This window comes from Carcharodon carcharias, chromosome 8 (assembly GCF_017639515.1).
Source record: "Carcharodon carcharias isolate sCarCar2 chromosome 8, sCarCar2.pri, whole genome shotgun sequence".
NCBI classification, from domain to species: domain Eukaryota; kingdom Metazoa; phylum Chordata; class Chondrichthyes; order Lamniformes; family Lamnidae; genus Carcharodon; species Carcharodon carcharias.
The window spans coordinates 102,763,725-102,780,763 of NC_054474.1; the positions used below are offsets into that span (position 1 = coordinate 102,763,725).

At 41.5% G+C, this 17,039-nt stretch overlaps 1 protein-coding gene across 1 annotated transcript in view; it reads right to left on the reverse strand.

The window, feature by feature from the left end:
* The window catches only part of LOC121281476 (ran-binding protein 17-like), a gene marked incomplete at its 5' end in the record, with an annotated part of 1,080,904 nt that overhangs the window by 930,245 nt on the left and 133,620 nt on the right, over positions 1-17,039 (reverse strand). The window contains 2 exons of the mRNA XM_041194421.1: positions 3,866-3,985; positions 7,505-7,578. Of these exons, the coding sequence (XP_041050355.1) occupies positions 3,866-3,985; positions 7,505-7,578 (194 nt within the window). The remainder of the gene's footprint in view (positions 1-3,865; positions 3,986-7,504; positions 7,579-17,039) is intronic.

A 17,039-nucleotide genomic window follows, 5' to 3' on the forward strand; every position in this document is an offset into this window, starting at 1 on the left:
ACAAGGAGTTCGACTGGTAATTATTAGCGATCAAGCCAAGTATCCATTTGGTATGTATAAAAAGGGAAAACTCCATCCCGACTGCCTGCCCCTCTTCTGCGGTTGTGTTCCCAGCTGGGTGTCCCTGGAGAAAGAGCATGCGGTGTATGCCGTCATGATTGAGGCCTTGCGTGCCCGCGGGGACTGGAGTGCTCCATTGACCCCCTTAATCACGTTTTATTTTGAATTTTATAAGTTTCCTTTAAGGTTGGCTTTTTCTTTTTGCAGTATCCTTTTAAGGGGCTGCTTCTTAATTTGTCCCTAATTTTTATTAATATAATTTAATTGGTTGCTCAAAAGAGTATAAAGGGAAAGCAGGTGAGGCAAGGATCCTGTTGAGTTTTCTGCACCAAAATAAATCTCTGTTTGAAGAAGCCAACCTTGGTCTTTACCTTGTTGTCAAGCAGGTGTTGGGACGTTATCAGTGCACAGATGTCGGGAGCACAGCGGGAAGCCATCAACCACTGTGGCTGCTGAAGAAGATCATGTATAAAAAACTAACAGTTAAACTCAGGTGCTCAGACAGTGGTATAAAGTTACTTTCCCTTAAGCACAGTGGCTTGAATACCTCAGGAGTGAGGTTTGGGCACTTGTGTGGGCTGTGAAGCTGCTGGCCCTATGGTCTCCTGCCTGCTCCAATCTTCCAGACAAGAGTAAATTCATTAATACTGCTGTGTTTTTTTAAGAATCATCCTATCAGGAGGTCCCACCTCCAAGCTGCTATTTGGGTGCTGAACTCACCTACAGGCCAGTTAGGGTCTTAAAAATAGTGACTCGCCACTGATGCTGACATGGCGTGGGATTGGGTCCCAGAAACGATCTGGCCATCAGATTCCTGCTGCCAGATTGAAAATCCAGCCCATTATGTTAGGAAGCATTTCTTTACACAAAGGATAGTGGAAATCTGGAATACTCTCCCACAAAAAGCCATTGAAATTAGATTAATTGAGAATTTCAAAATAAGAGTATTAAAGATTATGGAACCAAGGCAGGTAGATGAAGTTATGTATAGATCAACCATGATCTGATAGGATGGAGGAAAAGTCTGAATGGGCTATTCCTGTTACTATGTTTCTATCATACGTAAAAATGCGATTCATTCTAAATGATCCTCACTATAAGAAAAGTAAAGTCTCTTTAGGATAGTATTGCAATGAGCATGGTGCAAAGCCATTTGTTCTTATATAATGCCAAGGTACATTTAATACAGCCATTATCTTATGAAGGTGAAGCAGGAATTTTTGTTAGGAAAAGGAAGTGAAAAATAAACCCATATGTTTCAAGTCTTTGGAAATCATTGGTTAGGAAGAAAAAAGAATGTGCATTTAAATAGTGCCTTTAACAATCTCAGGATGTCCAAGAGCACCTCACAGCCAATTAATTAGTCTTGAAGAGTAGCAATTGCCATAATGAGGGAAAATGTGGCAGCCAATTTATACTCAGTAAACCCTACAAGCAGCATTGAGATAAAAGACCAAATATCATTTTAATGGTGTTGGTTGAGGGATAAATGTTGGCCTGGCATGAAGAAAACTCCCCTGTTCTTTCTTTCAGTAGTGCATGGGATATTTTACATCCATTCGAGAGGGCAGTTGGAGCCTCACATTAATATCTCATCCAAAAAGGCACATCTAGTGATGCTGCACTCCCTCAGTACTGCACTGAATTATCAGCTTGGATTATGCGCTCAAGTCTCTGAAATAGGGCTTAACCCATAACCTTCTGACTCAAAGCCAAAGTAATTGCCTTCTGCAAATATATAACAAGTTTGTCAAACACCAGATTCAAAGCCTGAACTGTGTCAGAATTGTATGTTTGATTTTGTTTGCTGAAATAAAAACTCAGTGTCAAAAATGCAAAAAATATGCAATAAAATTGAAAATGTTCAGTTCTGATGAAGAAAGTCAGCAAAAATGTTAACCTTTAGATGATGTGCATGTTCAACATTTTCTATGTTTATCTTGTAAAGCCTATTCTCAGGAGACTATGACCTTCTTTTCACTTATGTGCCCTTCATTCACTAACATGGGCTAGAACCAATAGTCTTAAACCTACTGAAGATCCATGAACTCAATCTTTCTTAATTTAAGATAATCTCCATAACAGAATTTAAACATTAAACAGAATTTTTTTTAAAAATGGACAATTTTGAGGGCCAGGGCTCGAGTCCAAAACATAAAAACCTTCCCTCTGCATCATATAAGAAACACAAAAGATATATTACTTAACAAAATGGAGCAACAACCAAATTTCTGCCATGTGTCAACAACCATCCATTGAACACATTTCAGGCATGTTTAAAAAGTTCAACATTCAAATTTTTTGCCAATTCTTTTGAACAGATGTATTTCTTATCTGTCCACACATTTTGGTATTTATATACTTTTGGATGGAAATTCTAGAAACTGAAATATTTGTCTTACATTGACACATTTTCTTCCTCAGACTTGAGTTGACCACCTTCCAAAATTGCTCAAAGAAGCAACACCCAAAAATGTTTACTTTTTAATTATACTGATATTGACAGTTGGTAGGGATCAGTCTACATACGAACATACGATTTAGTAGCAGTACACGACCATTCGGCCCCATGAGCCTGTCCTGCCATTCAATAAAATCATGGCTAATCTGATTTTTGCTTCAACTCCACATTCTCACCTACTTCCAATAGCTTTTGACTCCCTTATTAGTGAAGAATTCATCTACCTCTGCCTTAAAAATATTCAGTGATCAAACCTTCACCATTCTCTAGGAAGAGAGTTCTGAACACACTCAACCCTCAGAGAAAAACCTTTCTCCTTGTCTCCATCTTAAATGGAAGGCCTCTTATTTTTAAACCATGCCCCCTAGTTCTACTCTATTCCAAAGAGGAAATATATTTCCAGCATCCACCCTGTCAAGACCCCTCGAGATCGTATATGTTTCAATAAGATTACATCTCATTCTTCTAAGCTTCAATGGATACAGGCCCAGCCTGTCCAACCTTTCCTCATAAGATAACCGCCCCCTCCGCCATCCCAGGTATCAGTCAAGTGAACTCTCTCTGAACTCTTTCCAATGCAATTATAACCTTTCTTCAAGGAGACCTAAACTGTACACAGTACTCCCGATTTGTTCTCACCAACTGTAGCAAAACACACCTTTTATATTCCATTTCCTTTGCAATAAATGTTACGTTTGCCTTTCTAATCACTTGTTATACCTGCATACTAACTTTTTATGATTCTTGTGCCAGGACACCCAGATCCCTCTGTATTTCAGAGTTCTGCAATCTCTCTTCATTTAAATAATATGTTGCTTTTCTATTCTTCCTGCCAAACCAGACAAGTTCACATTTTCCCACATTCTACGCCATCTGCCAAATTTTTGCCCACTCATCAAGGGATATCCATATCCCTTTGCAGGGTCCTTTAGTCCTCTTCACAACTTACTTTCCTGACTATCTTTGTGTCACCAGCAAATTCAGCAACCATGCATCAGTCCCTTAGTCCAAGTAATTGATATAGATTGTAAATAGTTAAGGTACCAGCACTGATCCCTATTGTGTCTGTCTATGCATCAAGCTATGTGATGGATTTAGGTCAGATTATCTCAGAGGGAAAGGTGGTGTTACAGTCCAATTGAGCTAACATGATATTCAAAGATTGCAGCCAGTGGCAATAACAGTACAACACATGATTGTCCAGTCAGCTGTACCTTAAATCCTTAATCAGTTGTATTCAAGGCCGAATTCTGTGTGTTCCAATACTAGCAATCTTCCAAAACATTTGAAATTTCATTACAGCTGTACAGCAAAAACATAGTACTGGATTTCTTAAATCAGTACCTGAGGATTTTCAAGTATTCTCTTCATCCCTTTCATGAGGCGAGTCAGGAATGTCGCTCTTTCTGTGTTGCTAAACAGTGACCTCCTTATTGAAGCAAATTGGGCTAAACAAGAAAGTACCTGGAAAATAATGGAACAATGCAATGAAATTTGAGAATAAGCCTCAACAAAGAGAGTAAATATATATAAATAAAAACAAAAACTGCAGATGCTAGAAATCCAAAACAAAAACAGAATTACCTGGAAAAACTCAGCAGGCCTGGCAGCATCGGCGGAGAAGAAAAGAGTTGACGTTTCGAGTCCTCATGACCCTTCAACAGAACTAGGTGAATCCAAGGAAGGGGTGAAATATAAGCTGGTTTAAGGTGTGTGTGTGTGGGGGAGGGGGGGTGGTTGGGTTAGGGGAGAGAAGTGGAGGGGTGTGGTGTGGTTGTAGAAACAAGCAAGCAGTGATAGAAGCAGATCATCAAAAGATGTCACAGACAAAAGAACAAAAGAACACATAGGTGTTGAAGTTGGTGATATTATCTAAACGAATGTGCTAATTAACAATGGATGGTAGGGCACTCAAGGTATAGCTCTAGTGGGAGTGGAGGGAGCATAAAAGATTTAAAAATATTTAAAAATAATGTAAATAGGTGGGAAAAGAAAAATCTAGATAATTTATCGGAAACCGTCCAAGGGCCCAAACATTCCTTTCAAGTGAAGCAGCATTTCACTTGCATTTCCCCAACTTAGTCTACTGTATTCGTTGCTCCCAATGTGGTCTCCTCTACATTGGAGAGACCAAACGTAAACTGGGCGACCGCTTTGCAGAACACCTGCGGTCTGTCCACAAGAATGACCTCCCTGTCACTTGCCATTTTAACACTCCACCCTGCTCTCTTGCCCACATGTCTGTCCTTGGCTTGCTGCATTGTTCCAGTGAAGCCCAACGCAAACTGGAGGAACAGCACCTCATCTTCCAACTAGGCAACTTACAGCCTTCCGGACTGAATATTGAATTTAATAACTTTAGGTCTTGAACTCCCTCCTCCATCCCCACCCCCTTTCTGTTACTTCCCCCTTCCTTTTGTTTTTTCCAATAAGTTATATAGATTTTTCTTTTCCCACCTATTTACATTATTTTTAAATATTTTTTAAATCTTTTATGCTCCCCCCACCCCCACTAGAACTATACCTTGAGTGCCCTACCATCCATTCTTAATTAGCACATTCGTTTAGATAATATCACCAACTTCAACACCTATGTGTTCTTTTGTTCTTTTTTCTGTGACATCTTTTGATGATCTGCTTCTATCACTGCTTGCTTGTCCCTACAACCACACCACCCCCTCCACTTCTCTCCTCCAACCCAACCCACACCACCCCCCCACCCTCACCCCACGCCCACATACACACACACACACACCTTAAACCAGCTTATACTTCACCCCTTCCTTGGATTCACCTAGTTCTGTTGAAGGGTCATGAGGACTCGAAACGTCAACCCTTTTCTTCTCCGCCGATGCTGTCAAAGAGAGTAAATACTCTCCCTATTTGTGTTGCACTTGGAACTGGATATCAATTAATACATTAGCACAGATGAGTTCATTTACAATCAAATTAAGCATCTAAATTCTTCATCTAATCTTAAAATGAGGGAAAACTTTAATTCACTGAATTACAATTCACTTTTAAAAATCAAATCTTCAGTGTTTGTGATCATTTATAACCAATTTCCTGTCCCCTTTCCATAATGACAAGCTGCATATCAGTGAACATCAGAATTCAAGACCTCTACTCAACTAAACAATAGCAAGAAGGGAAACCACTTGTTTACATATGCAGAGATCTCTCTTATCATCACTGTTAATACCATTGCTAGCCTGAATCAAATTTCATTTTTCCACTTCAGATGAAACCATGGCCCATGCCAATATTTCTCCCCCAACTAGCACAACTAAAAATAGATATAACATCAATCCCATTTGTTACTTGTGAAATCTTGATGTGTGCAAAGTGACCAACTTGATTGCCACATAACTGAACAACAAAAGGAACTAATTGATTGTGAAATACTACTGATGAGGTGCTAAACAAATGCAAGTTATTTTTGACAAGTTTTCCCACAGTTCCAAGTATCAGATGTACAAAACTATCAGAGGGGTGGGTTCAAGAAAAGGCCAATCAGTATGAAATCAGGACACAATTGTATAAGCTAAGTTACTCTTGGCAGAGGTGAGAGCAGATAGAAGCTTCGCTGTGCTCCAGACACCCAATAAACACGGGGCATCTGTTACTATTAGCGTAGCCTAGTCCTATTCTTAATCGAACAAAGCTCCATGCATGCCTGATGGAATTAGTTTTCTCCCAAGGATGTAGAGAAACTATCCCTCAGCTTGGAGGGCTGGGAGAAAATTGTAATCTTTAGTCTGAGCAACTTGGTGTCAAAAGATAAATTTGCCACTGCTCTGAAAGTGGGGGAAAAAAATCACAGGCTGACTGAGTAATAGCAAAACATACTAAAATGAACTGAAAAAGAAACAAGAAATCCTACATGTTCCATATTGACTGAATACAACTGCAGGATATTATAATTCATGAGCAACCACGTGATCATGGCTTGGACATTGGGAGAGGGTGGTGGGGGTGGGGGGGGTTGGACATTCGGGAGGCTGGGGTTGTAATTTTGGGGGTTGTGGATCGGACTTAGAGGGTAAGAGTCAGGCCCGCGGGGTTGTCGCATGAGGAGTCCCGTGCAAATGGGGGGAAATCTCATGGTGGGGGTCGGCGTGTGGCGAATACCGTGGGGGTGGGGGGGTGAAGTGGAAGGTCAGGAGTTCCATAGGGGGTGTATCATTGGGGGGATTGGTCTGGGTCTTTACAACAGTTGCCCGGAAGTTAGAAGAGAAGAGGTTTTAATTTTTCTAAATTTTTCTGGGTAACTATTGGCTTAACCCCGGTGGAACCATCCAAAGGTTGTGATTTAAACCGCATTTTTGGATGGTCTCCAGCACAGCGTAATTGTCTAGAGGAAGTTTGCACTTTTGGATAATTGCCATGCAAACCCTTATCTGGGAACTTCCCAGAGGGATTCCTCAGCGCATCTCTGGGGTACCCCCCAAATCCAATGCTGGAGCTCGGAAGTTACAGTCCATGATAGTAATTCAGTGGAATTTAATCACTTGTCTTACCATTTGTCCCAGTTTTTGTTTTTGAATTTCAGAGCTGGCGGGTAGAACATGTTCCATACCAAGTACCAGTTTCAGTATCAAGCACTCCCACATCAGGTAAAGCATTAGTCAGAGTAAATCTCCCTCTGCCCCACTCCAAAAAATGTGCATTAGTCCCACCTGAGAAAACAACCTCCACATCACCATCATGAGAAGTTTCATCCCATGGCCATTCTGAGCGAGGCTGCCAACTTATTGTCAAGTTAGAGGTAGTTTTACACTACGAGTCCAAGGAGCTGAATTAAGCATATCAAAGGGCCTCCCTAAGGCCAACAGGCAGAGGAAATATTCATCCCAATAGTGTGGACTGGATTTAAACCCATGTCCCGGAGGTAATTAAATGCTGCTTAATAAAGCTATCATGTTAGCTAAGCTATACAATATGTTTCAGAAATTACAGTCAAATTCATAGAGCAAGACTTACCAGTGGAGAAAGTGAAGGAGGAATGCAATGATAGAGATCAAAAAATAGTTGCACGGTCGACATATCCAGTAATACTGAAAAAAATTAGCAATGCAAGATAATGTCAAGGAATGGGATTTAAAACTAACATATAACGTGGTAAGAATGATTTTATGATGTATAAACCCGAATTTTTCACAGCGCATTAAGGAAAGCAAATAATTTCTCAAAATACAGGTGTTGGCCACATGTTACAGGGTGTATTGGTTAACCACACATGGTACAGGTTTGTACTGGTTGGCCACACATGGTGCAGGTACCTGCTGGTTGATGACATATGACACAGGTGTGTTGATAACACTTGGTACAAGTGTGTACTGGTTAGTCACACAGTACATGACTGGACGGAACAATAATTTATCAGAATATGTTCACATGACCAGGCGTACAAATCACTAAAATCTATTGCAAACGTGTAAAGAATAAGTAAAAGACCATTATATATTGCCTTCATCAATTTCACCAAAGCATTCAACCGTATGAGCAAAGGTGGCCTATTTAAGCTGCTGGAGAAAAGTGGCTGCCTGCCCAAGCTGTTCAATGTAATATTGAATTTAATATTGAGTTCAACAATTTCAGATCATAATCTTTCTCCTCCAACCCCACCCTCGTTCCGATCCTCCTTTTTCCAATAATTTGTAATTTTTTTGTTACAACTATATTTTTTTCTCTTCCCTTTTCTTAAATTTATTTCAATCTATTGTTTCATCTCCATCTTTTAGCCCATTTCGATCCCTTCCCCCCACCCCACCCACACCAGGGCCATCTGCCACTAGCTTGCTACCCTTAATGTCCCCATTAGCACATCCTTTAGATAATATCACCACCGTCAACACCCCTTTGTCCTTTTGTCTACGACATCTTTGGCAGTCTCTTCTTGGCCTCCACCTGTGACAGGCCCCCTATCAAGCTCTCCTGTCCCACCACCTTCTATCAGCTTATATTTCATCGCATTTCTATATGTCTTAGTTCTGATGAAGGGTCATACTGACTCGAAACATCAACTGTATCCCTCTCCACAGATGCTGTCAGACCTGCTGAGTTTTTCCAGGTATTTTTGTTTTTGTTCTGTTCAATGTAATCTCCTTTTCCCATGACAACATGCTGGGTAAGGTCAGCCATGACAGAGTAGCATCAGAACCCTTTGAAATCTTTGAATTTCGTTGGAGCAGAGAAGACTGAGGGGTGACCTGAGCGAGGTGTAAAAGATTATGAGGGGCATGGACAGGGTGGATAGAGAGCAGCTGTTCCCCTTAGTTGAAGGGTCAATCACAAGGGGGCATAAGTTCAAGGTGAGGGGCAGGAGGTTTAGGAGGGATGTGAGGAAAAACTTTTTTACCCAGAGGGTGGTGACGGTCTGGAATGCACTGCCTGGGAGGGTGGTGGAGACGCGTTGCCTCACATCCTTTAAAAAGTACCTGGATGAGCACTTGGCACATCATAACATTCAAGGCTATGGGCCATGTGCTGGTAAATGGGATTAGGTAGGTAGGTCAGGTGTTTCTGACGTGTCGATGCAGACTCGATGGGCCTCTTCTGCACTGTGATTCTGTAATCTGTAGGGGGGTCAAACACAACTCAGCACAAGCAGCACTCCTTGACATAATCTTCTCTTTGCTGTTGTCTCATGCCTTCAGGTCATCCACAGAGGCAGTTTACCTACATACCAGCACTGACTGTTCAGCCTTGTCCACCTAAGATCCAAGATAAAGATGTGCCAAGTCCTCAGAGTTGCTTTTTGCTGACAATGCCACACTAACATTCCATACTGAGGAATATCTTCAGTAGCAAATGGATAGACTCTCCCACACCTGTAAAGAGTTTGGTTTGGCCATCAACATCAGGAAGACAAATGTCATGGTCCAGGTTGTTGCCATACCGCCATTTATCAACACTGACACTGATGGCTGTTGATTGCTTCAGAATCATCGGCAATTTGCCACTTGATGCTGACATCAGCACATGCAACGCAAAAGCTGCAGCTGTTATGACCACGCTGAGGAAGAGAATGTGGAACAGCAATCTGACTGAGAACATAAAACCGAGAGTCTACCAAGCCTGCATCCTCAGTACATTCCTCTTCAGCGTCGAGACCTGGATGACCTATGCTAGGCAGGAGAAAAAGCTGAACTGTTTCCACCTTCGTTGTCGCAGAAGTATACTCAGCATCTCTTGGCAGGTCAAAGTCACCAACTCAGAAGTCCAGGAGCGTGCTAATTCTTTCAGCATGCATTCATTGTTAAGCCAACAAGGTCTGAATTGTTTGGTCACATTCATCAGATGGATGACAGTCGAATACCAAAAGACTTTCTATATAGTGAACAGGTCACGACCTCTTGAGCATCTATGTCTCTGCTACAAGGACACCTGCAAGCAAATTATGAAGATGGCAGACATTGACACTGACAACTGGAAGACAGTCACTGATAGCCATGACCTCTGGAGGCTGACTATTTGGAAAGGCTTTGGAAGAGTTGAGCAGAAATGAAAAGCTCAGCAGGCCGAGAAGAGGACACAAAGAAAATAGAGGCCAGTGAATTGTGCACCTTCTCAGCCCACTGTCGTCTTCTCAGTAAATGTGGCAAAGACCGCCATGCCAGAGTGGGGCTACTGAGCCACACCTGGCAATGCTTAACACAGAATTGATCACCACGATGCAAACCATCACCTTACGAAACAAAAGGCTGCCACCATGGGCAGAATTTTACGCCGGAGGGATTTTACGGTCCCAAAGTTAATGGAGTTTTGTATGCTCACTGCATTTTATGGCCCCACCCCTGCCACGACAGGGACATAGAATTCCGCCCCAAGTTGTTTCTCCTAAAGTGCATCACTTCACACTTATCCACATTAACTTACACCTGCCATGTGTCTGCCCATTCACCAGTTTGTCCATGTCCTTCTGAATTCTGCTGAAGTACTTTATTAGCTGTGAAGTGCTTTGGTATATTTTGTAATCATACGAAGTGCTTTATAAATGTAAGTTGTTACGGACAGAAGAGAGGCAAATTGAACTTCTTTATCCTCTCCTCGTCTGTCCATAAGCAGAGGAATTTTTGAATTATTTTTAAAGTAGGTTGTGGCGTGTGTCCCCAAATCCTCAGTTTGTGTGGTCTAATTTCATAAGTACCATGTAGCAAACTCCCTCTATGATTAACTCAGAAGGTTAGATTATTTCAGATTCAAACCTGGGAAATTGGAGATGGGTGGCAGTGGAGGATTGCTCGCAACCTCTCACACACACAATATATTTTTACATATATAATAAATACACACACAGTAAGAGGGGTTGGAAGAGAGGTAGTTTTTACAACTACAGATAACAATAGTAAAAAAACCACAGAAATTAATATTAGTTCACATGATTTCCAGCGTGTAGAAATTCAAAGTCCAGAGGGTGTTTCTTTCGTGGCGGAGTTCAGTCCAGGTGAGTTCCTGGTTGGACAAAACAACTTGGAAAATCCTTGAAACAGATGACAATGGAGCACTATGGCATTGCTGTGCTTAGACCAGTTGGCAAGTGATGATCAGAGGCTTTTAAAATCAAACAGGTTTCAAGGAGTTGAGAGATGGTGGCCGGCTGCATGGTCAGCTGGGATATCTGCTGGAGTTCTTTTCGTTTGGTGTTCAATCAGCAGTCTGAGAGGGTCTCAGTTTTCAAGGGAATATAGAGATTTCAAAGTGCTCACTCAAGTCATGTGACCCTTCTCTACAGCGATTTCAAAAGGGATGTTTACCTAGTGTCTGGGACTGGCTTTGGTTTCAGGACTGATAATATGCCAGCCATTAGCTTTTGAAAGAATTACCATTACCATTTTGAGGATCTGGTGTTGGGGAGCCATTTTCTGGCAAGACCTTCTGACTCCACAAGAGGGATAAGCTTATCAAGATGTAAATGATGTCCATTGTTCCCTCAGTGGTCCTCTTTTGAAATGGATCTGGACAGTCCCAGGTGTGAGATGGGTCTGCTAACAACTCTGAAGGAATACAAGTTTTCATCTGCGAATCCCCTGGTTGTGTGATTATAATTTCCTTACGATTGAGTGTGGAAGTCCACGATGATGAGAGGAGGATTCTTTTATTCTTGTAACTCCTGATGGTAGCTTCCAGAACAAAAAGCCACTCCTGTGGTCATGTGGACTTGTAGCAGCTATTTGTTGGGTTCAGTAGATCGTCCATTTGTTTTTTATTAATTTATGGGCATTTACTGCCCATCCCTAATTGCCCTCGAGAAGGTGGTGGTGAGCTGCCTTCTTGAAACGCAGCAGTCACTGTGGTGTAGGTACACCCATAATGCTGTTAGGGAGGGAGTTCCAGGATTTTGGCCCAACGACTGAATGAATGGTGATATATTTCCAAGTCAGGTTGGTGTGTAGCTTGGAGGGTAACTTCCAGGTGGTGGTGTTCCCATGTGTCTGCTGCCCTTGTCCTTCTAGATGGGTCGTAGGTTTGCAAAGTGCTGCCTAAGGAGTCTTAGTATGTTTCTGCAGTGGATTTTGTAGATCGTACACACTGCTGCTACTGTGCAGTGGTGGAGGGAGTGAATGTAGAACTGTACACAGTTTTGCTTTCCTTCATGTTTTATTGGCATAAAGTCTTTACTTTCTTTTACTTATTTACTACGTTGCAAAGTTTTGAATCATTTACAAACTTTGAAATTGCACTTTCCTTATCCATAGCCAAGTTATTTATGTATAACAAAAATCAATGGTTCTAATATTGACCCCTGGAGAACCCCACTGCCCAATACCCTCTGCTCAGAAAAACATTAGTACAACCACCATTTGCGAAATAATAACAAAACACAAATCAATCTCATCTCATTTTTTTCCAACTAAGTCACAGGATAATAACTGGAGGGGTAAACCCTGGCAGATTTTCCCATTCCTAGCATGTCAACATTGAGGTTAACTGGAGCACTACCAACACCTCCTGCATGTCAGCCAAGATTGGCAGCAGTTTTTACAACATAAACAATCCATAACAAACATATCTATAACAGAATAGATGTCTCATCTTAAAATTTCCAACCATGGGGCAATTTGAATGGAGATACTTTTTTTTAATTGAAATTCTTGCTTCATGACAGGGTGTAATAAGGGAAAAAGGTAAAAAATCTAGTATTTTGCAATCAAAAATTGCTTCTGACAAAACTACAAAAACATATTTTTGACATGATTAATTTAACTGTGCAGACAAGTCAGACACTAGGAAAGCTTCATGGTCATGGCTGGAAGCCACTGTTAGTCTTCACCATTTTAGTTAATGAACTCATGCAGATGCACTCAATTCAATTCCGTTCAACTCACTAACCACCAACAATTTCTGACATCACTCTGGAGACTGGAAATTTCTGCTCTGCCAATTTTATTAACTGCTGATAATCTTTCACTATTTGTCAGCAATGGCCAAAGAAACAGCAAAGAAAGACCTGACAACTGTAAATTTGAGATACACAGCCTTTAAAAGAAAATACATACCTAGCTATTGATACTTTCAAACAACTTTATTGCCATCATCAACCATATAAATAGATGCTAACAAATGCTGCAAAGTTTACAGTGAACAGACCTAACAGCTACTTTGGAAAATTGTACAGACAGCGCCCTTCAATTCCCAGTCACAACTAAGGGAGGCAAGGGTGCCAGGAGCGGGTTTAACAATGCCAAGTAAAGAACCAAAACAGGAATGCTGAAACTTATTTCTCTTCAGAACTACAATTAGAAAGTGTGCCTTTGAAGACCTAAAGGGAAATACTTCTGTCACTGAAGAGTATGCAAGTGCTCACAGTCAAGGTTTGCAAGAGAAAAACAGCCACTTCAGCAAGGTCTAAGAGGGCTGATGGCACTTCAAAGATTACACACACTGACATTAATAGATTCCACCCCAACGTTATTAATCATACCACAGCATTAGTACATCATACAGCTCAATCATTAGTTCAAACCCCAACATCAGTCAAGCGCAGCTCAGCAGTAGATCATCCCCCAGTATTCGGAGGTCACAGCCCCAACATTAGTGGATCACATCCCAAAAGTAGTGAGTCATGCCCAATATTAGTATAAAATGACCTAGCATGATTAGATCACATCCTATTAGTAGATCACATCACAACATTTGATCACACCCAATTAGTAGATCATGCCCCATTGGTAGATCACACCCCAACATTAATAGATTATGTCTCAACTTTAGTCAATCAGGGACAGGGGTAAAACAAATCAAAACAGAAAGTGATGTCAGCATGAGGGAAGGAATTGACTGAGGAGCTGGTGAGCTTTTTTGCCCAGATCAGGGACAAGTCTCAAGTTTATTTCTGGTAAATTTAGCAGATTATAAATAGAAAGAAGGCAGGGCACCACAGTCCCGTCAAATCTTGTGTCATATTGGAACCCCATCAGATTGGAAAATAGCGAATGTGACTCCTCTGTTCAAGGAAGGAGGGAGACAGAAAGCAGGAAACTACAGGCCAGTTAGCTTAACATCCATCATAGGCAAATTGCCGGAATCTATCTATCTAAGTTATTGAAGATGGCAGGGCATGTTGAGACAGCAGTTAATAAAGCATATAGTATCTTAGGCTTTATTAATAGTGGCATTGAGTACAAGAACAAGGAGGTCATGTTGAACTTGTATAAGACACTAATCAGGCCTCATCTGGAGTGCTGTGTCCAGTTCTCGGGCCCCATACTTGAGGAAGGATGTGAAGGCATTGGAGGGAGTACAGCGAGGATTCACAAGAATGATTCCTGGGATGAAGACCTGTAGCTATGAGGATAAACTGGTGGGGTTGGGACTGTTTTTCCTGGTAGAAAAGAAGGCTGAGAAGAGATTTGATGGAGGTATTCAAGATCCTGAGGGTTATGGACAGGGTAAATAGTGAGAAACTGTTCCCACTCAAGAGAGCATCAAGAACTAGAGGGCACAGACTCAAAATAATTGGCAAAAGGAGTAAATATGATACAAGGAAAAAAAAATTCACCCAGAGAGTGGCTGGAGTCTGGGACAAACTTCCTGAGAGGGTGGTGGATGCAAGTTCGGTTGAGGTATTCAAAAGAGAATTGGATTGCTATCTGAAAAGAATGAATGTGCAAGGTTACGGGGATAAGGCAGGGGGTGGGACCAGGTAGGATGCTCTTTTAGAGAGCCAGTGCAAGATTGATGGGCCAAATGTCCTTCTTCTGCACCGTAAAGATTCTGTGACTATTAAGGAGGTTATAGCGGAGCATTTAGAAAATCTCAATGCAATCAGGCAGAATCAACATGGTTTTATGAAAGGGAAATCATGTTTAACTTATTTATTAGAGTTCTTTGAGGAACAAACCAGTAACGTGGATAAAGAGGAACCTACAGATGTGCTATTCTTAGATTCCAGAAGGCATTTGACAAGGTGCTTCATAGTAGATTACTATGCAAAATAAGAGCCCACGGCCTAGGGGGTAATATTTTATCATAGGTAGAGGATTAGTTAGCTAACAGGAAGCAGAAAGTAGGAATAAATGGGTAATTTTTGGGTGGGCAAGATGTGACTACTGGGGTGGCACAGGGATCATTGCTGGGGCCTCAACTACTTACAATCTATATCGATGAAGTGACCAAATTTATGGTTGCTAAATTTGCTGAAGATAGGAAGGAAACTAAGTTGCGAAGAGGACATAAGGAGTCTACAAAGGGATATAGATAGGTTAAGTGAGTAGGCAAAAATTTGGCAGATGGAGTATAATGTGGGAAAATGTAAACTTGTCCACTTTGACAGAAAGAATAGAAAAACAGCATACTATTTAAAAGGAGAGAGATTGCAGAACTCTGAGGTACAGAGGAATCTGGGTACCCTGGTACATGAATTACAAAAAGTTAGCAATTAGGTACAGTATGTGATTAGGAAGGCAAATGGAATGTTGCCATTTATTGCAAGAGGAATGGAATATAAAAGTAGGTATGTTTTGCTACTGTCATACAAGGCATTGGTGAGACCACATGAGGACTACTGTGTAGAGCTTTGGTCTCCTAATTTAAAAAGGATATAAATGCGTTTGCAGTTCAGAGATGGTTCACTTGACTGATACTTGGGATGAAGGTGTTATTTTCTGATGAAAGGTTAGACAGACTGGGCCAGTATTCATTGGAGTTTAGAAGAATGAGAGGTGATCTTATTGAAACATATAAGATCCTGAGGGGGCTTGACAGGGTGGAATCTGAAAAGATGATTCCCCTTGTGGGGGAAACTAGAACTAGGGGACATAGTTTAAAAATAAAAGGTTCCCCATTTAAGGTGGGGATGAGAAGAACTTTTCTCTCTGAGGGTCGTGAGTCTTTGGAACTCTCTACCCTGGAGAATAGTTGAGAGAGGGTAATTGAATATTTTTAAGGCTGAAGTAAATAGATTCTTGACTAACGAGGGAGTCAAAGGGTATGGGGGTAGGCGAAATGTGGAATTGAGGCCACAATCACATAAGCCATGATCTTATTGAATGACAAAGTAGGCTCAAGGGGCACAATGGCATACTCCTGCTCCAAATTCATATGCAGGACATTTGTATCGTGCGGGAAGTATCATCAGCTGGAGGAACTCAATTTCCGGTTTTCAGGGATTGCCCTGCAACTGGCATCTCTACAGTGTATCTGCGAGGCTAAGAGCAGCATTTCATGAAGTGACCGACCGTAATGTAAATGTATCCAGGCAGCGATGGAATGGATGACTGGCAAACTGACAAGGAAGGCCAGACAAGTAGTGCAGGAGCCATGAGTGCATCTTGTCCTTGAAGCAGTATTCAGTTCTGAATACTGGTGAAGGCAATGGCTCCTCTGGGGACTATAGCCAGAGAACCATGGATGGCTCAGCCAAACAGGTGGGTAGGAGGAAGGTCAGAAAAGCAATAGTGATTGGGGATTCAATAGGTAAGAGATCAAAAAGGTGTTTCTTCAGCTGCAGGCAGAATTCCAGGACAGCATGATGCCTAATTGGTGTTAGGGTAAAGGGTGCATCTGATTAGCTGGAGAACATTCTGAAGGAGGAGGGTAAACAGTGAGAGGTCGTGGCCCATATCGGTACTAACAAAAGAGATAGAAAGCGAGATAAGGTCCTGCAGGTAGATTTTAGGAAACAAGTACAGATTCAAAGGTTGTGAGCTCTGGATTAGTGTGGTAAATAAGTCTGAAGAGCTGCAGGCACATGGGAGTATGACATCGCAGTGATAACAGGGACCTGGCTCAAAAAGAACAGGACTGGGTGTTAAATGAATATAAGGTGATCAGAAAAGATAGAGAGGAAACGATGAAGAGAGATGGCAGTATTGACTTAGGAGAATGTGACAGTGCTGGAGAGAGAGGACATCCTACACGGGCCAAGGACAGAATCTACTTGATTAGAGTTAAGAAGCCGTAGAGGTCCAATTCCACAACTATAGGCCACCAAATAGAAAGGTATAGAAGATCAAAGCCGTGGAGAAATTACAGAGAGGCATAAAAAGCTATAGAGTAGCAATAATGGGGGACT